The 21870-nt window shown below is 38.5% G+C and overlaps 1 protein-coding gene across 1 annotated transcript; it reads right to left on the reverse strand.

The window, feature by feature from the left end:
- Window positions 1-1401: 1401 nt before the first annotated feature.
- LOC113232226 (D-arabinitol dehydrogenase 1-like) lies at window positions 1402-20870 on the reverse strand. The gene is made up of 10 exons (XM_026466880.1): window positions 20794-20870; window positions 12259-12417; window positions 11434-11558; window positions 10556-10722; window positions 9903-10004; window positions 7193-7288; window positions 5798-5875; window positions 5064-5157; window positions 4570-4677; window positions 1402-1573 (listed from the first exon to the last, which is right to left on the reverse strand). The coding sequence occupies exons 2-10, from the start codon at window positions 12400-12402 to the stop codon at window positions 1456-1458; spliced, it is 1032 nt and encodes a 343-aa protein (XP_026322665.1). The 5' UTR covers window positions 12403-12417; window positions 20794-20870; the 3' UTR covers window positions 1402-1455.
- Window positions 20871-21870: the final 1000 nt, after the last annotated feature.

Consider the following 21870-nt stretch of genomic DNA (forward strand, 5'->3'; position numbering starts at 1 on the left):
AAAATTCAACATGTATTAAAAGAATTTTTGTTATTAAAAATCTTTTATTCTTTTTTCATAATACCAAGTGATGGGACAAACAAGTCGTGCGCCTGATGGTAAGAGACACGCCTATCCATAGCAGTGGCAGTGCCACTCAGAGCCTTAAACCACAAAGATTTGAGGTGCACTGCCACTGTGACATAAGTTGACAAGTCCCATGTGCCTGTAATTTCACCAGCACCCTTTACCTTTCAAAATCGGAACGCATACTGCCTGGAGGCAGAAATAGAAATAGAAAAATGTACAGGATTTGTCATTCTAACCTCAATTTCAGACTGGGTTTCAGGTTACATTACAACTTTAAAAGGTCTGATGGTGTGATTTTAATAATAATGTACGGACAACGGTACATCAGACTACACATTTTTGTTCGAAAATCGCCTCCGGAACAAGAAACGTCAATGTGTCGCTTGATGTTCTGGCGTGTGTACATAGTATTTAATTTTCTATGATACTTAAAGCCCCACTGTCGTAACATCCCAGACATGCGTTTCGCCTTTACAGTTTCTGACGTCTACTAACCAAAACGTGGCTAAGTGACAAAATATTTTTTTGAGATATCACAAAAAAACCATAACCCAGTATTAGAATATTGAAATTGTTTAATGATATTTCAGCTAGGCATCGTTAGGGTAAACAATAACTAGGTAAATAACTAATTTTAACTGTTTTTAAAAGATAATTTTGTGCTCTATTTTTTTCTATTTAAAACTGATATTTCGACCCCTCCGACGTAAAGTATCGTATGTCGAAATTGCCAAGTTTACAGGGGAGCGTTTTAAAGTTCACCGTTTTGTTTGGCAAAACCTCATTACTGACATAGAGTGATTATCTAGTAGATCATCTAACTGATATCTAGGATTTAACAATACTCTATGCGAGTAACTAGCTTTGCCGAACGAAACTGAGAAATGCTAAAGTCACGTGTTATGCTCATTGCAGTGAATTGAGAACTTTAAAACGCTTCCCTGTAAACTTGGCAATTTCGACATACGATACTTTACGTAGGAGGGGTCGATTTGACCTTTTGTCACTAAGGCTCAACTCACACTGGCGCAGAATCGAAGCGTCGCAACTCGTCATGTTTTTCGCCTAAATAGCATATTCATCTCTATTTTTCCATTATTATGGTACAAATTTGTGTTATGCAAATATGGTTACTTGGGCGCAGTGAGGTGTCAGACACCGACCACACTGTGCACTAATACGAGCATTGACACGCGTCGCCAGTCGTTGTAGTTGAAAAACAGGGAGCGACGCGACGCTTCGATTCTGCGCCAGTGTGAGTTGAGCCTTAGCCGCGTTTAGGTTAGTGGACGGCAGGTTTCGTTATAGAGTTCATTTTGATAAAAACAATTATTCAACGTTAAAAATTCTATTATAATTGCCATTTTTGGAAAAAACGCATACAATTCAGTGTTTCAGTTTAAATACAGCTTTAGCGATAGTGCCCGCCTTCAAATCCTTCAAAGCAGTCTGGTATTCAGATAGCGTGTAGGTTTTAACTCCAAGGTTTTCATAGTTCAGGTATCTGGAAATAAAATTAAAATAATAATAATAACGCACACACTCGACATAGCCCCGCACTAGGGAAACCCTGTGTCGTGGATGCCTTGGACACACACATAGACAACCACAAATTACACCCAAACCCACGAGAGAAATAAATATAGGCCATACAAATATTTCTCCCGGCCCCGGAATCGAACCTGGGACCTCTGCGTGGCAGTTCGTCATAGAAATCGTTCGGCCACGGAGGCAGTTTAAAATAAGTATTCCCTCTGAGATTCGACATTCTAAGTCGCTTCCTATTTCAAAACTGGTTTGCGTAAGTGCCTTCTGGCACAGTCTTATTCTGCAACTTATTCCGTATATTTATTACTAAGTGGAAGTTTATTTAAGTATATTTATGTACACAAATATATATGTAGGTATAATAATATGGTTATTTATTATTTGGTAATATTATACCAAATAAAATATAACAGTCCATAGCAAGGCGCGTTCGGAAACGGACGTGCCACTACGCAGTGAGTTAATTACACCTAACTCGCGTTTCGCGCGGCACAAGCCGCTGCGCGTAATTGACAATGAGTTCCCAGCAACTCATTGCCAATGAGCTCCTGGCGTTCATTATACACGCTATCGACACCATGGATGAAGTCAGCATAGTGCAGATATGCAAATCAAATTTCAGTGAAGATGAGATTTGCAGTGGCAAGATGCTGCTTTTCCAGCGTCTCGGTAAAGCCGAAGAGATGCCATCTCGCCGGAGAGATGGAGGCGTGAAGAGTCTCCAAGACATAATCACGCTGCTGAAGGAGACTGACCCGGACGACGTGCCTACATTCGTGGCGAAGGAGCTGCACAAGCTGCCCCCGTCACGTTCGACCACGTCGATGTTACTAGGCTGCGGAAGGACATTCCGTCCCTGGAGTCTAGCCTAGCTGAAGTACAGTGTAAATTAGAGGCTTCGGATAACATCATAAGTGAGCTGCGTACCCAAGTTGCGTTATTAAGCAATGCTGTTTCGGTATGTAGGTCACCAGAAGCCTCTAATGTAAACACACGACGCGGAGCAGCGCTGAATGCTTCGGTGAGCAGTTTCGAGTCGGCACATAATGCGTCACCATTCGTTGCTGCCACCGCACATGATGCGCCGCGCCCCGCTGCCCGCCCCTCTGCCTCGGTGGAAATGTCACGCGTGTGCACGTCAACCCCGACACGTGCATACGCCGCTGTAGCCGCTTCAACTAGCCGACCCGCCACTTCGAAATTCGAGCGGCGGCAATCGGCTAAGGATAAAACCAATCTCCGTGTGCCTGTCTCTGAAGTTGCAAAACCACAGAGGCAGACGGTTCAGTGACGAGGATGGCTTCACAAAGGTGGTGAAGAGGAAGAGGAAGCCCACCAGCCGTAACCAGTGTGGCACAGCACCGACAGGACCGAACTTCCTGCTGCGTCCGGCCGTACCGACGACGTTGATGTACCTGTCGCGGCTGCATTACTCCACGAAGTCTGAGGAGATAGTGGAGTATATCAGGCATAAAGCCAATTACACCCTGAGGGTCGAGCGGTTGGAGTCTCGCCGCAACGTGAACTTTAATTCGTTTGTGGTAAGAATACCGACCGAACATCTTTCGACCTTCATGAAAGAGGAATTTTGGCCGAAGAGTGTCATATATCGGCGATTCCGCGGCCGGTTACCTGACACCAGATTGCGCCGCACGTCGCCGATAAGTGAAAACGTGTAGATTAGTTTTTTATTATTATATTGTATGTATGTTAGTTTTAAGGTATATATAATATAGGTGTATTTTGTTTTTATATTGCTATGTATGTTAGTCTATAAGGTATGTATACATGGGTCTTTTTGTTACCTGATATAAATAAATAAATTAAAAAAATAAATTAATTAAAAATTATAATGTAAGTTTTCATTAATGTATTAAAATTTTAAACACTGGCTCACTACGTCTCTCACTCTCTGTTTAGTTCTCCCACGGAAGAAAAAAACAAAGAAAGTGCCTCGATTTCTATGAGAACCGATGTCGACAAAACTCACATTCTTAATTTGATTTGATTAACGCACACAATCATCGCTCTGCATTAGGGAAACCCTGTATCGCGGATGCCACGGACACAACATAGACAACCACAAATGACACCCAAACTCACGAGAGAAATAAATCGACTCACCCGTAGAACAAAGATCTATGTGCAAGACTACTTGTTCTCAGGACATAGTACAGTTCGTTAGTTCTTCTTCGCTGTGGATGTCAGATTGACCGTTGTTCGACTTTATATTTCCGAAACGAAATAAGATATATAAATTTTCAAAACACCTTTACGTAAGCCTTGTTTTGTATAACGAAATTATTCTCGTAGCGTACTTATTCTCTTTTCGCTATATAATCACATCGGACTTTGTTCTTCGGATGAGTCGAAATGTAGGCCATACAAATATTTGCTCCTGGTCCGGGAATCGAACCCGGGACCGGGTGGCAGTACGGTATGGTAACCGACCTGTCACGGAGGCAGTTAGCCTATTTATTTATATTATTAATATGTTATATACGTTTATTATTTATAATTAAAGTAGTAAGTACCAGGATCTCGGCTCCGAGTACCTATTTTACAGCCTTTGGAGTCGAAACCCTTGGCCCGTACAAAATTTTATCCAAAAAATTAATAGACTGTGGAAATCTGCCTGCCACTGGGTTTCCCAGACACCAAGGGCTCAACGCATTAGCATACCAATACAAAGGGGGAACACTGGCAGCATCTTGGACACCTTGCCGCGGGGACCCAATTTTATTCACATAATTTAAAAATCCTAGTTTTACTTTCTTGTCTTTTTACCTTACCTGTATATTAATGTATGTACATATTAATTTCAGTTTTATTTGGATGTAATAATCTAATAGAATTGGTTTGAATTGGATCGAAACAAAACAAGTCTCTTTCAATGCAATCAGGCGTAGTGTCCTAAGCGCATTTGGAGATGTAAACAAGTTGGTACAGTACCTGTCGCCCATAGCTTTAAGCCAGCCAATGGCCTTAGGGAAGCTGAAGGGGTTGACCCTCACCCCTATTAAAGTCAGTTCCTTGTTGTAGATGTCAAAAGGGTTGAGTCTGAAATGTAGAAATTCATTTCACTTGTTATTTGTACGTTGCGGCGAGAAAGATGTAGAAAAAGAAAAAGAGATGCTCAGGTGGTTCGGTCATAGAAAATTTTAATAACAGTAGAGCCTTGTGAAAGAGTTTGTTCAGGGAAGTACTGCACTTGTTTCTGCCACCAAGCAGTGATGATGGATTTAATATAATTACATACATTACCTCACTGGCTATGATTGTTATACTAGATGTAAAGTTTTAAGTAAATAAATAAGTATAAGCGAAAATTTTAACATCACGATTAAGAATCAATTCCAAAATCAACCAATGCCATCTAGCGCCTTTTGAAGGAACTACAAAATGCTCATAGTTGGTTATAGTAGCGTATAGAGTAGGAAACTTACGAAGCCTGGTGAGTAGGGGGACAGCATCCGAAGAGCACGTATTTACCGCCCTGGCGGAGATAGTTAAAGCTAATCTCCATCACTTTGCCAACACCTGAAAATAATATAACATTATATAAATAATAATAAAGTGCCAGTCGTCTACAGTAATTGTTTGGTGTGACAATTTAGAAAATTTCATTTCTCAAATTGCTCCTGCCGGGAATTGATCTCGGGACTTCGACATCCAACACCCACAGTGCAAACCGTTAGGCCACGAAGTTGTCAAATGATTAACAAGTGCGCGTATCTCCATCTCATCTGGTGCCCAATTCTGCTAATATTCTTGGACTTTTTTTTATGAAGGTTTCTTTTTTAATTTTTTTAAATGTCATTATAATTCCAGTGAGACTCCATTGAAATTTCATTGCAATAGCCTCGGCACTTATGGCTGTATTTCAAAAAGTTAAAACTCTGGCCCATGAGTGAGTGAATAAAGTTTTTTATTGTTATTATTATTTTTAACTGCCTCTGTGGCCGAACGGTTACCATACAGACTGCCACGCAAAGGTTCCAGGTTTGATTCCCGGGCTGGGAGAAATATTTGTATGGTGTACATTTATGTCTTACATGAGTTTAGGTGTAATTTGTGGTTGGTCATTTGTGTGTCCATGGCACTCGCGACTCAGGGTTTCCCTAGTGCGGGACTATGTTGAGTGTGTGAGTTATTAATAGTAATAAAGCTCCGAAATTACCTGTACAATCGATGATGACGTCATAGAGCTGCTTCTCCTTCTCCAAGATATCAGGAGACACCAGCCTGTAGCCCGTGTCTGGAAAAATTAATTAAAATAAGTCTATAAAAACTGTTATAATATGTTTTGTTCTTGTTCAGTTATTATTTAGTTAATTACTAAATAATTTTAACTGCTTCCGTGACTGAACGGTTACCATGCTGGTCTGCCACGCAGAGATCCCGTTCACGGGCCGGGATAAATATTTGTATGCCCTACATTTATTTTTCTCTCGTGAGTGTCCATCGTAACCGCGACTCAGGGTTTCTCTAGTGCTAGTTTTGGATGTCTATTTTAGACTCTTGCCTCTCCCAAGGCGGTAAAGATGAATTTTGAAATTTTAAATGGGAGAGGCGGTATTCCCCGGGTAATGGCACAGTCGGCCATTATTATTATTAATAATTAATTTTAGTGTTCGGTCACATCCCGGACACTCCATACAATTGTCGAAAGTTATTTACCTACTACTGCTACGTACAGCAAGGCACTATAAGACACAAATGTGTGCATAAAGTGGCAGTGTTACCTATCACTATCTCGTATATGACGTTACGTGGTCAGAGCGGCAACATAGCGAAAATTCTAACTCGAATCTGTTATCTATAATTCTATTAATAGAATCCTAATAACTACACATGTTCATTAGGTATTAATATCGATATAATATTATATTTTTAATCAATTCATTAACTAGAATAATATTGAAGATTTATGTAAAAAATATATTAAAAGCACTTAAAAATTTATGTTTTGGACAGGTACTTTTATAAGGTAACCAAGGTATTTGAAATTGCGTGTCCAACTTTATCATTACCTAGTTAATATTTACTACAAAATATTTATCGGCAATACAAATTGAAAATTCGAGAACCCGTGTCTCCTAGCTCACGAGCTTATGGTATCTCATTATATCGATATAATAAATATATAATACGTACATATAATACAGTATACGAATATAACTCTGTACTAAATAAATGAAGAAAAACCATATCTGAACGAGTCTCAGACCTAAGGTTTTATTACGTCGTTTCATCTTCCAGAACACGAAAGAAACTCCTCTCATTATCCCGTTTAGATTATGATAAACAGCCGTACACAGATAGCAACGTACAATTGTTATATTAACGTACAAGTTTCGTAATGAATAAATGACAACTAGTATATTCAAATATCAAAGCCGTCTTAACGCGAAAACGGTTTGCCGACAGCCTTATTGCAGTTCAGTCAATGTGACAGTCAAAGTACGGGGCGTGGTGCGGTACATGGTATGAAGCCATAAATACAAAATGCTGTTGCTGTTGAAGCATAAAATCACCTCGTACAATTGCGAGTTATCATTAAATGTAAACTTACTCAATTTCTTGACAATCTCCAGTCTGCTCTTATTCATCTCGGAGACAGTGACCTCTCTGTGTCCGTGATGGTGCAGAGTGGTCACCCACAGGTTTCCTGGAAAAAGCAAAAACCATAATTTGCAACACGGGACAGTTGTGCACTAAGTCCGATTCTAATCCGAGAAAGTAGGAATATCGCTTGTACACCTAGAGTTAAAATGATCCCACTCGTGACATTTCGGACAGAAGTAAAAAAAAAAACAAAAAAGGCATGTACTCATAGGATTACTATGAGACAAGTAATTTAGTACCGTGTATAAGTTCTGTTCTTATACTTATGTTATGAGTGGGCTGAGATGGTTTCCATAGCATCTTTTTTTAATTATTTATTTTTTATCATATAAAAGACACCTAGATAGACGTCATTTTTAACCGACTTCAAAAAAAGTAGGAGGTTCTCAATTTGATTGTATGTTTTTTTTGTATGTATGTTACGCGAAAACTCCGTTATTTGTGAACCGATTTTCATGATTCTTTTTTTGTTGGAAAGAGGGTACCTCCATAGTGGTTCCCTATAATTTTGAAGAAAATTATCCACCTCTAAGGGTGGCTGTTCACGCATGAAGATTCTTTTTTATAAATAGCGCCTACATTTTAGTATAAGGAGCAATTATTTTAATGGTGGATTTTGCTATTCTTTAATTCAAGGCGTTTTTCTTTCAATATACTTTTCTCCTGTGTCAAATCCCGTATAGTGGCGAACTAGGGGATGAATCCGGGTTTGCGCACTTTCCGATAACCGATTTCAATAAAACTTGGTAATTATATGTAATTCCACGTACTTTTCAGGTCGGTTTTTTTAGTACTCTGTACTGACATTATTTATAATTGTAAGTTTGTGATTACGTCACTAAATTTATCCTACAAATATGACTTACCTGATAATAACAGATAAAAATGTAACTCCGGTAACTAAAGGCCGATTTTCGGAAGAGTAGCCTTCTAAGACCACTCGAATCGAAGGTTCTCTCAGCAGAGCCTGTCAAAGCCTTTAGAAATTTCCGCCATACCATTCTACAGCCTCGGTCCATAAGTGAAAAACGTACATAAGAAAATCTCCGGTAAATAGCCCTCGTCGGAATATATACTGTGCCATCACTGAGGAGGTCGTTGTCTTTATGGTAAGACAGGAGACGATTGTTAAAAATACGTTTCATAGTCTTGCAGAGTATTAAAGTGACTAAAATAGATCTATAGTTGATAGGGTCAGCTGTGCTTCCTTTTCAGGCACAGGTTGCACGTTTGCAAGCGTCTACGACCTGGAAACTACACCAGTCTCAAGTGAAAGGCGAAACAAGGGCACAGATACACAGGCTTCAAACTTATGTACCATATGCCAAGTCTTTAGAATGATTATGTTTTGACAGAATTATAAATTTATTTTTTAAATCGAATGATAAAGCATTTTCATTTGGATTTTAATCCAATAAATCTTACCCAACATCAAAAGTTTACATGCATTACACTATAAACCACGAGTCAAAGATAACTTTTATCCAATAATACCGAATAAAGATAAAGGGCAAAATTTACACAACGTTTGATAAAATACTTTTAGGGCATGTATTCCATGTATAGATATAGATTCGTTTGTATTTGTCCGGTCATCCTGCTAATGGCTTGTTGTAGGTACCCTGTCTTTTGTTGCCTTTATCCTATGTCCTTGTCATTTTTATAGGTCGCTGTAACTTAATAGTACAACATCCTTGTACTAACATCAGTACAAGGATGTAAGTCTTAGCTTCAATTTTAATGTGGCTGTGGGCTTGCACCGAGAATCGGCTTTAAGCCCCAATTTGTTTCTTCTGATTATGGATGCTATAATATCGGACATACAGGAGGAGGCACTCTGGTGCACGCTGTTCGCCGACGGCAATGTTCTTGTCAGGGATGATGCACTTGAGGCCCAGAGCAGACTGGCAAAATTGCAGTTAAGACTGGAGAATGTCGACTTGAGGCTTAGCTGGTCGAAATCCAACAGCTTTTCCTCGAATTCGGCGGTGCATCCGGTTTTACGAATATTGCCCTAAATAGTGTATTCCTACTGGTCGGCTCCGATTTTCAGTACCTCGCTTCGTTGACACAGAACGACGCCGAGACAGGTCGCGACGTTAAGAACAGGATAAGTGCAGGATGGATGAAATGACGACAAGTCACAGGCACTATTTGCGATCGGCGAATGCCCCTTAAGCTAAAGGGGGAAATATACAGTGATTAGACCTGTCGTACTGTATGGATCAGAATATTGGGCGAGGAAAAGAAAGGACGAATGTTCAGTGCATGCAGCGGAAATGCGAATGTTGAGATGGATGTGTGGAGTGACGAAATGATATAAAGAATGATCAGGGGAAGTTTGAAAGTGGCGCCAGTGACGGAAAAGATGAGGAGTAACAGGATAGCGTGGTATGGACATGTCATGTGGAGGAAAAAATGTCATGTGACGAGAAGAGTGTTAGGTATGAATGTGGATGGACATAAGGGGAAAGGAAGGTCGAAGAAAAGATGGATGGATTGTGTGAAAGATGACATGGATAAGGTATGAGTATGGAAATGACGGCTGACAGGGAAGACCGGAAGAAAATACACGTTGTGCCGACCCCATCTGGCGTGCGATAAGGACGGTACTAACATCACTTACATACATTGACTTCTGTCATTCTTCTACTTACCAATAATACCGGCTCCGACAATAAGAATTTTCTTTCCAACTGAAATAGGTGAAGCGCGATCGAAGCCATGGGACACGCAAGAGTACGGCTCGCACAGACCCCCTGAAACCGACATTACCATAATTAATAAGAATTATATGTTATAAGCCAATGCTTATAGCATTGTCACATCCAAATTTAATTCGCACCCTTGCGTGCAGTCATCACACAAATTTCACAGGTTGCGGTTAGTTGGATCGGCATTGTACATTAGTTGGAGACAGATATAGGTGTCGTAACTATCATGACATCTATGTGGCGACGACGTAAGTAATTCCTATATAAAGAATTTCATGCCTACTCAACATTTCCTTCTGTTGCTGGTGGGTTTGCTTAGTGTGCAGTCGCGTTCCTGCGTTCCCGCCGAAAGCGACGAGGCTAAACACTGTCAGGTTTTCGACCGTACGAATCCGAAATAAACCTTCGCCTCCTCGGGTTGAGGGTATCCGTGAGCAATTCCTAAAGTTAAAATAAAAGGTCTACTTGTACTTAACAGCTGTAGCTTGCTGTAGGCGCCATTTGAAAAACATATCTCATGATAATGATTAAATAATGTTAAAATCGTAGTCAAAACACAACCACGCTTCACTCGAGAACTTAAGAAAAATCGGCACCTTGTTCAGTAGTAATTCCTTCTGGCAAAGCGAAAACCTGATCTTGAGGCACTCGGCAGTACTGAGCCCAGCCACCATCGCAAAAGACGCCTACGGTAGTTTTGACAGCTGCTGTTAGGCAAAAATGATAGTTGCCTTCTCGACAGAAGTTACAGAGGTTGCAGGCACTGTGAACAAAAGACAATGTGTTTTATTTGGTTATTGGTTGTTCTTCTTCTTCCTATCCTTATTATAGCTAGGATCGACACCTATGTATTTGTCTTTACCCTCCCCTATCGGCCGTCATTTTCGTACTCACACCTTTCTTATCCACGTCATATTTCACACATTCCATCCACCTTTTCTTTGACTTAACCCCTACTCTTACTTACTTACTTACTTTACTTCCCTCCGCATTCATACCTAACACTCTTCTCGTCACATTCTTTCCTCCGCATGATATGTCTATACCACGCTAACCTCCTCATAAGCCAAACTCCTCATCTTTTCTGTACTGATGTACTCATTACTTATCTTATCCTTGCCCGTCACTCCACACATTCACATTGGCTGTTATTGGACCTTGAAGTGGAATTTATATTGACTTCTAACATCAATGTTCTTGGATTCAGTACAAGAGATAAGTTTCCTTAAATTTTCGCTTTTTTGGTTATTTTTGAATATCTTTATAACTTCTCCTTGGTTGTGTGCGCTCAATCAAACTCATACCTATAATATCTAACACCGATTTAGATGAAACTGGTATCCTAAATGTACTCTTCGAAAGATTAAACCATCTAGCGCCCAAAGTGCAAATTGCTGCGGTACGAAGGCCGTGAATGTTCCAGTTGAAATTTAAACAAGTTAAAATATAAATAGCATTAACCAGAAATTCTTACCGATTAGGATCAACGACGACAGGCTGCCCTTTCTTGAAGATCGACTTCGGGCCAACGTCATGGACTACTCCGCTAAACTCGTGACCCAAGGGAAACGGACGTACTTTAGACGAAGGAAACTCGCCCTGTTTGAAAAATAACAGTTGAATGTTAAACATTGCCAGTAATGTTTCTATTTATCAGATAGACTGGTCTCAAACTCAAAGATTTTCTGTGTTGTGGGTTCTCCAATAACGGGAACTTTGAGCGCTTATTCAGGATACCCAGGCCAAACAAATTAGGATGCACCAAATTTGGAACCAGGAACCTATTCGTCTAGAGCAAGGTCGTCGTAACTAAAATTTTTCTTAATATCCATTTTTCCTTCCAGAAAGTTATGAACATGAGAAAGAAAAGAAGATATTCTTGAATTTCTTCTGTAACCAGGAAATTTCAGGAGATTTCAACTATACCAGTCACCCAAGTTAAGACTATTGTCTTTCAATTTACTTACAGAAACAGAAGTGGTTTTAGTCAGCCAATATTGCCAAGCCTTAAAGAATACCCTCATTAGAAGACCACGAATTATATATATAAAAATAACATAAATTAGATGGCTAAAACTGAATCTGAACTGCCCAAGATAAACCAAAAAATTGAGAAGAAAAACGAGAATCAGAGAAAAGTCACAAATTAGATGGAAAATTGATATTATTAAACTGGCGAACCATATCTGGATTTCTACTGTTAAAGATAGCAAGAGAAGGGAAGAGAGGAAGGAAACCTAAAGAAAAATAAGAAATATGAAAGTTATTGCCACTGGATAATCAGAATTGAACGGCGTACCTGAATAATATGCAAATCTGTGCCACATACACCAGAGTATTCAACTTTCACGATAACATCGTCATCGTTGACGATCTTCGGCATCGGATATTTGTTGTCATACTTCAGGGTTAAGGTCTTGGCGTCGAATATAATTGCCTCCATTTGTGATGTTGGTTTCTAAAAGAAATAATATTATTGTTTTATACAAAGGTAACGTTCTCGCTGACTGTCAAAAACTTGGATCATACTTCCTAAAATTATGGAAAAAGATACTTATTTATACCGTTGTAAGCCGATCGATTTCAAGGTAAAAGGAAAAATGAGATGATGACCTGAATGTGGCAATTTTAGGAGTCCTGTAAAAACGATTACACTTGGAACCTTAATATGTTGTACTTTCACCAGAGCATCCGTTTATCTCTGACCGAACCCTCCTGTCGTAGTCTTAGGGTGAATTGTGTGTGATTTCTACGTAATTTTTCAGGACGAAGATAAAAATGTGGTGTAAAATGTAGTAAATATTATTCCTCCTCAGATACTATATTACTATAATAGTTAAGCAAGAACTTCACAATTTTTTCTTCAACAAAAAACATTAAAAACGAGCTACGTGAAAACGCATTTGAGAGGTTTTCACTCTAAGGCGACGCCATGTGGCCCAAGTCGAGGCCTCTCACAAAAATTGTATTTTAATATTTGTACCATGGGAATACTCTAGGAATGTCATGCACAAAATGTTCGTAATTCTAAAAAAAAAGAATAGATAGCATGGCGCCTACACGATATCCAAAGTTTTCTATCACAGAAACTATTAGGTGCTTAAAGCTGTGTCACAAAGGGCGTTTTTCATGAAGATGGCGGATTCAAAATGGCGGTCTATAAAATTAAAAAAAAAATTATTTAAAGGCTACAGCCAATCTTTCTACTCAAGTAGCCTGTGGGTGAGGTATACGAAACGTGCCTATAGCGTCCTCCGCGTTCAAAATAACAACGCATTTAGAGCCCTCGGCCATGTTTGCGGAGGCTCACACGGACAGCTTCCAGGCCGTAATCCGGAAAATTATTGTTTCGCTGTTGAGTCGCGTGAGGCAAAGTCTCAACAGCATTGTAAGTGCAATATCCGGAAGTTTTAACTGTCCAATAGTAAAATTCTGGATAGAGTGAACTAAGGCCAAGCCCAGTTTAGTGTAGTTATAAATTAAGTCTGTACTGTATTATACGTGGGGCGCACTACAAGTTTCCGAAATGAATAAGAAAAAAATACTATAGATGGTCAGAAATGAATTTATTGTTTCTCTAAATATTCTCCGTTAGCGTTAATGCACTTTTTCATACGAATGAACCAATTTTGATAACATTTATGCCACTCCTCCGTGATAATCTCGTACATATTTTTCATACTCTTCGACAGCCTCTTCAGGTGATGAAAATCGTTGACCGCGTAACTGGTTCTTAATTTTTGGAAATAAATAAAAGTCACAAGGTGCCAGGTCGGGGCTGTATGCGGGATGGCTCATAGGGTCAATGTTGTTCAAAAATTCATTTGTCTGTCTGGCCGTGTGAGAATTGGCATTATCGTGATGCAAGATGATACGGCGTTTACGGTTATTTTTACGGACTTTGTCAATAACTTCCGGCAAACAAATGGTCGTGTACCAACCACTATTCACGGTACAACGATTCTCCAAAGCAACAGTAGCCACGTGTCCAGTTTTATTGAAAAAAAAGAAGCAATCATTCGCTTAGAGACACTTTGTTCGCGCGCTACTTTGGTTGGTTTCGGCTCATCTCGAAAGACCCATACGCTCGATTGCTGCTTTAATTTGGGATCGTAACTCTAAATCCATGTTTCGTCACCTGTTACTATGTCCCACACCAAATTTGACGTCCCTTCGTTGAATCTGGTAAGCATGGCATTGAACCAAGTGACGCGATCGGTTTTTTGAGCCTCAATCAAATTGTGTGGGATCCACCGAGAGCACAGCTTTTTCACACCCAAATGTTTGTGTAGTATTGATTGTATTTGACTCATGACTATGCCTAAAGATGCCCGAATCTCATGGTCACATGCCTGTCAGTTTTGATCATACGGCGCACAGCATCGATGTTTTTATTGTTCACAGCAGTGGATGGGCGATCATCACGAAATTCGTCACTGAGATTCACACGACCGCGTTGGAATTCTGCCAACCAGCTAATATAGTCGTCTTACATGGTGCTTCATAACCAAAAGCAGTTTGAAGCCGAGCGAAGCTCCGCTGAGCTGTTAAATCACACTTAAAGTTGTAGAAAATCATACTACGGCAATTTTCACGAGTGTGCGTGAGTGTGTGCGTTATTTATTTATTTAAATTCTCGTACTAACATACTATGGATATTTTTAATCGTCCGAAATAATGGATTACGCCTGTCCGTAGCAGTTGCAGTGTCACACAGAGCTTTGAATCGCAAAGATCTGAGGGGCACTGACACTGCGCCCGTCATCCTGAGACATAAGTTGTCAAGTCTTATGTGCTTGTAATTTCACCAGCACCTTTAAAACCAAAACGAGCCCATCAGATCTTCGTGATTTAAAGCTCTGAGTGGCACTGTAACAGCTATGGACAAGCGTGTCTCGTCATTGTATCATAAAAAAATAACATCATCGCATTTGCACCACTCGATGAAACATTTGTTTTCTACTCAAACCGTCTCTACAAACGTATTCAAGTGTTTTTAATATTGCTTATCAATCTCTTGGACTTCTTCCTCTTATTTACGCGCAAGGCCAAACCGCACCCATGTGTTATCTCTAGTCACGTTTTAAATCAATGTACGAAAACGTACAACGCTTCTATAATCACACGTTCCATTGACTGGCTCTAAAAACCACTCGGCGAGTCACGAGACGAATAACGACTGTATTACGAACGATGCATTCGCTTCAACGACAGCGACGGTTATATTCAGTGTAAGCTAACTAGTGTTGTAAAAAACATTTCTTTTTTAGGTTAAAAAAACAATGAAAAAATCTATTTTTTTGAAGACCTGAAAATAAAAATACGACAGCGGCATACCATATTTTTTAACTGACTTGAAAAAAAGGAGGAGGTTCTCCATTCGACTGTATTTTTTTTTGTATGTATGACATGCGATGCGACGCGAACGCCGTATTTGTGCACCGATTTTCATGATTCTTTTTTTGTTGGAAAGGGGGTACCTCCATAGTGGTCCCATTTAATTTTGAAGAAAATCATCCACCTCTAAGAGTGGCTGTTCACGCATGAAAATTCATTTTTACAAATAGCGACTAAATTTTATTAGGATTTAATATTTTAATGGTTGATTTTGCTATTCTCTAATTCAAGGCGTTTTCCTCTCTCAATATACTTTGAGTAGTGAGAACCGATTTTTATTATCTCCTGTGTCGAGTTCCGTATAGTGGCGAACTAGGGGATGAATCCAGGCAAAAAACTTGGCAAATAGATGGAATTCCACGTACTTTTGAAGGCCATGTTTTTTAGTACTCCGTACTGATTAAAAGATATTTTTTTAGATTTAATTTGGCCCTCCACCTCTTTTGTTAAAATTGTTCTTCATACTTATATTAGACAATAACTCACTGACGTCTATATCTATATGGACTGGATGTTTCCCAATAAAAAACAAACCCTAATCATTGTTTCGTTTATAATTAAATTGAATTCAGTGCAATGCAACTAACTCTTCGTCGTTGTTGAGTGTCACGTTATCATTTAAATTAGAAATCCAAATTTTACAGTATTCATTAAGTAAAATCACCACAGACGATGTCTTATTTAATTTCAGATATTTTATTTTACCTTTTCTGAAAAAAAAACTATTTTAGAAAAACAACGAACGTGTTGCGTTTTTTATTCATGTTTTTTTTGTTCAAAAATATGAAATTATTTTTATAACATTGTTGAATCACGTAACGCATAGACGTCTTTTTGTCGTTTAAGAATGTCAATTCTTACACTAAAGTCATTATTATGTTAAGAAGAATCGTAACGTTTTTATGAAAAACACGAAAAATAGAAATAAGGTAGCTGTTTTTGACAATCGTCTTCACAAAGTCCCAAATTCTTTTAAGAGGCGACGTATCGCTTCTATATAACAAAATCCCGGTTAATATTCAAAATTAACCATTCACCAGGATTAAAACTATAATGAAGCAAAAACTTTATACCAAAGGTTATTTATTAGCTTCTGCATACTTTGATAACAAAAATCCTTGGTAGTGATCACAGACCACATAAATACTAGTAAGTGATATTTGAAAAAAATATCGTAGATGATAAATGTATTCAAATTAATATTTACAAAGAGCAACTCCTACAGTTTCTTGCTCATTCAAGTGTAATTTGCTGACCTATGAAATAAAGATTATTAATTTGAGATTGAGTTTTATATCATTGTCGGTTAACGTAGTGTTCATACTTATAACCGGGTTACTGGAAACCGGAGAAACGCGTAATTCCGTCAGTTAGTCGGTTCCAGAAAACGAGTTCTTAGATCGAGAACGGATTTAAGGAACCGTAATTACAATACACGTCGAAATGATAAACCTTGCAAGAACACTGTTGCGTATTTATTACAAAGTGTTTTCTTTCATCGAAATTACTACACAATTGGTTTCGAAAATGAAAAAATAATAGTTAACATATATGTGCCCACTGTTGGGCTCAGACCTCTTCTCACACAATACGAGTTAGAAAATCCTATTGAGTATATAACCAGAAATAGAAACGAAATAAGGGCCGTCCATCACTAGCACCTCAACAGGCAAATTAGCATTATATTACTTTTAAATATCAACCTCGTTTGCGCTGAAATCACAAATTAGAAAGCTGAAATAGTACAGCGCCAACAACTGACCTGCGTGTACGTCTTCGTATATTCCAAAAATATTCTGTATTTATTGTACCTAATAAAGATAATATCTCTAACAATGGGCGGGTTCCGTTTGGTGGTGTGGGAAAAATATCAAAATATATAATTACAAAACAAACGTAATCACACTTCATCGGTAATTAAATCTTAAATATGTAATTTTTTGATTTTCGTCCATTATAGCAACGAGCGACGACACCCGTCAATTGTTTCGAATTCGGGCTGGCCAATCGGAGCGCAGTTATCACCGTAACATGGCAGAATAGTTTTCAAACAAATTACATGACATTTCGTCTCTGTTTCTAGTTTTATACTCGATGGAAAATCCACATACATCATTAAATTGCAAAGCAGATCCTTACGATGTTTTCCTTCACTGAAAAAGTTCTATAAGCCCCCGTCTAATTGAAGAACACATGTTAAATTCTTCACAAAAAAATAATTTTAAGTTACATTTTTTTACTGTATGAAACGAACCGGTCCGGATTCGACGAATCCGGTTGGTCTTCCAGCAAAGCGTGACACGATCCCGATTCAGAATCAGATATTTTAACAGAATCGATCGATTGGATATCGTTATCCAATAGCGTTTACGGAGTTACTCGGTGAAATAGATTATAGGAAAAATTTAAATCCTTTCTATACAATTTTAAGACTTTAAAGGCCTGAAATATAGGAATGCATTAGTCTTGCACTAAAATAAATTAATAAAATTGAACAAAATCCAGACTTTATTTAAAATAATAAGAGATTTCCATATTACATTCTTACTTTGTAAACAATAGGACGGTCGGTAACTTTCATTCGATAACTATGTTCTGAATAACGTTTGCAGCCTTTGCCGGTCGAGATGTTCGAGTAATCATATGGGTGTGACGTCATTTCGGTTCGGTGTCGAAAACGACAGTTTGATGTTCGATTCGGTTGCTGTGAATAAAAATGAAAAGAAATCGGTCGACAACGGAGTTGTCGTAAGGTACTGAATCGACCCCTAGATGCTATGACAACTAAGCCTCTACACGTACCAGCGGACTGTCGGAATTTTTCTATGTGTTGGTTAAAGAACTGGCTATGAACCGTGAGTAGAGGAGAAATCTACACCGACAAGAGTTTAGCTCTTAAATAAGATGAAGTGTTGCAGATATTCCTTTTTTGGTTTTTAACGATTTTTTTTGCCATAGGGTCATAATGTCGTCGCCTGATTTCTCATCTATTTCTTCACTCAGCCTTATATCAACAAATTTTTTTGTCTTTCAAATAACTTCTGATCGACATAAATGTCATTATTGACCTTGAATTTAATTTAGGTTGTCCGCCAACACAATAAACAACGTACGCCGCAGATGGCAATAGCAGAGCGCATGTTAGTTAACGAGTATTTAATATACGACCATATTTTTCCTTTTGACTACTAAATACATGGTCAGGGTTACCGATTACACTTCGAGAACCGTAGCATCAAGGCAAAGTTCTTGACGAACTCCGTGATCCAGTGGCTTGAACACCGGTTTTCATGGTGTCGCCATTTCTGAAGTCCCGTGTTCGATTCCCGGCCAAGTTCAATGTAGAAACTATTTTTAACCGACTTCAAAAAAGGAGGAGTTCTCAATTCGACTGTATGCTTGTATGTGTTCGTGGAATTACATCTATTTGCCAAGTTTTATTGAAGTCGGTTACCGGAAAGTGCGCGAAACCGGATTCTTCCCCTAATTTGCCACCCTTAGTGGTGGAATATTTTCTTCAAATTTAAATGGTATCAATGCAGAGGTACCCTCTTTCCAACGAAAAATAATCATCGCAATCGGTTCACAAACGATCGCGTAATTTTCCCCATTAGTTCACTTTAAGGTCACTAGATGGCGCCTCTAGGTAAAATTATCAAAAAATATAACATCATAATGTTTTTTAGTAATACAGTCGTAAATATGACTTTAAATGATTGTGATTACTCTCGGCATCATAAATTATCTTATTTTGATGGATTATAGTCGTATAGCGTCCCAACGCTGGAACCATCTGCAAATTTCTCGTATTTGCTCGGATACTACCATGAAATACAATTATTTTTTTGTGAAATTACTCCAGTAGTTTGTTATAATTATTAAACAAAGATTACTTCGATCCGGCTGGATTCGAACCAACAACGCCTTCAGCGTACCTATGCCTGAGGCTTACGGATTAAAAAAAAACTATGGAAGTGCCTTAAGCATCGATTACTTTGAGAACCGATGTCGCCAAAACTCACACATTTTTATTTTGAAACACTACAAAATCTTGATATTGATTGGTCACAGATACAAATTTAATAAATAATCTCTCTAAAGTCTATTTGCTAAGTTTTATTGAAATGTCCCCTAGTTCGCCACTATACAAGACTTGACACTGGAGATAATAAAAATAGGTTCTCACTACGACACTACACAAAGTATATTGAGAGAAAAACGCCTTGAATTGGAGAAATAGCAAAATCAACCATTAAAGTAATTGCTCCTAAATTAAAGTTAGGCGCTATTTATAAAAATGAATCTTCATGCGTGAACAGCCCTTCGAGGTGGACGATTTTCTTCAAAATGAAATGAGACCACTATGGAAGTACCCCCTTTCCAACAAAAAAAGAATCATGAAAATCGGTTCACAAATCACAAAAAAAAAGAACATACAGTCGAAATGACAAAATCTGGATTGTTAATATAATTTAAAATTTACCCTGTTGGCACCATTGACTTACAAATAAATGGACGACGGGTCTAATACAAAAACCTCGAAAAAATGTCCCAAGTCAACCTATTCGAAATTTAAATTGTTATGTCATCGCAGTATCGCGCTGTCCGTAGAACAAATGAAGACTAAAGCGGAGTGTCGCGCTCTGTATACGAATTTAGCGCCTTACAAGTGCGGACACTTTTTAGCGCGGACCCGACGTCCATATAATTGTAAGTCAATGGTTGGCACAATCAATATCTATTATTACAAGTTACGACGTTTTGATATTATATAGAAATTTCAATCAATGTACTATCTTCTAGCGGTTAATTGCTGAACGACGAGTTGCAGGGGTATAAGCTTCACTTTCGTTTCTTGTAACAAAAAAAAAAAATTGATAAACAGAAAATTGAAAATTTATTAAAATAAAACTTTTTGCGCTCCAAAACAGCACAATGAGGCATTTGCACGAAAGAATGACATAACCATACCATATAAAGCGAACATGGCAGACTGAGCTTAAATAGGTCTTTTGAGACCTATAGTTCTGTGCTTGACGCTCTCCCTACTGAGCTACGGAACGAACTCGCATGTTTGTTGCAGATCTTTGTTTTTTATTTTTCACAACTTTTTACCGTAGCGCCATCTGTGAGAAATCTAGAAAAGTTTTTCATCACTCAACCAGGTACCTTTACAACTACACGCGACTGTTATATATCTAGTTATATATTAATTTCTCACCATAACACAGCTACGTCACACTAATGTGAACGTTTGGATATTTATTTACTAACCTCCATATTGGTGTAACGATAGGAAGTACTTCGCTAGCATTCACATGGTTAATGCTAATGACGCAAAGTTGCCGCAATCACTTTTTGTGTTACAGTGGTTAAAGGTCAAAGTTAAATAGCGACGTTTAACTATGAGTTTAAAATATAAACACAGCCCACTAACCTGCTCGTGCGCCGACTGTCAATGACACGGACAAACTGAAGCGAATATCATAATTTAGTGCGAAAAAACACACCGTGATAAATTATCGTTACTCACTAGGGTAGCCATGATGTTTTAAAATGTAGAATTGCTTGGACTTCATTGTATCTTTGTAACATGTTTTGCTGGCATAGTTCCCTCTGTATATTCTTCTTTGCCATTGTTTACAATATTAATAAATAAAAATACATTCATTCATAGACTTGGAATTACTAATTATTGTACTGAAGGGGCGATAGGTGGTTTGAGTATGTGTGTGAGCGTGCGTGTGTGTTTGTGTGTGCGCCAGTTCCTGTGGGTATGACTATGAGTGTGAGTCAAGTGTGAGATTTATTTTTATAATACCAAATGACGGGACGAACAAATCGCATGGTGTGCACCTAGTGGTAAGCGACACGCCTGTCCATAACAGTTGCGGATAGTTGCAGTGCCATTCAGAACCTTAAATCGCAAAGATCTTAAGGACACTGCCACAGCGTCGCTCACCCCGAGATTTAAGTTGACAAGTCCCATGTGCCTGTTCCCTGAAAGGAAGTCTGTCACAAGGAGGTCAACAGCTATTGCAATTACCACTATTGTGCTGAATGGACGATAGGTGATTTCTGTGTGTGTGTGTGTGTGTGTGTATATATGTGTGTGTACATGTGTCAATTCCTGTGAGAACGACTATATTTTTTTATGATGTACCAAATGGCGGAACGAGCAAATCACCTGGTGCTAGTCGATACTCGGGTACATGGCATTTACATTGCCACATAGTTTTAAATCAAAAAGATCTTAGGGACTCTGCCACTGCGCCCGTCACCCTGATTTAGTAAGTACATTGTTTTATCTGTATGTAGCCTTGGAATTGTATAACAATACTTAACTATGTTTGATAAATTCAAAGATTATTCGAGCTGAAGTTATGTAAATTTTATTTAATAACAACAAATATATAATTTAAATGTGTTTATATAAAAGAGCGTCGGTAGCTCAATGGGAGAATGATGCCTCCACTTAACAGGTCGATGGTTCAAACACCACTATGAGGGCATT

This window comes from Hyposmocoma kahamanoa, unplaced genomic scaffold (genome assembly GCF_003589595.1).
Source record: "Hyposmocoma kahamanoa isolate Upper Pololo Valley unplaced genomic scaffold, ASM358959v1 67, whole genome shotgun sequence".
Lineage (NCBI taxonomy): Eukaryota > Metazoa > Arthropoda > Insecta > Lepidoptera > Cosmopterigidae > Hyposmocoma > Hyposmocoma kahamanoa.

Bases quoted from the DNA above. Each gene is read 5' to 3' on its own strand.
- LOC113232226 (XM_026466880.1), bottom strand. From the start codon at position 12,402: ATGGAGGCAATTATATTCGACGCCAAGACCTTAACCCTGAAGTATGAC. The intron at 7,289-9,902 runs GTAAGTAGAAGA...TGCTTTTTCCAG, and splicing joins TGTCGGAGCCGGTATTATTG to GAAACCTGTGGGTGACCACT. The intron at 1,574-4,569 runs GTACTGTACCAA...TTTTATTTCCAG, and splicing joins CTTAAAGCTATGGGCGACAG to ATACCTGAACTATGAAAACC.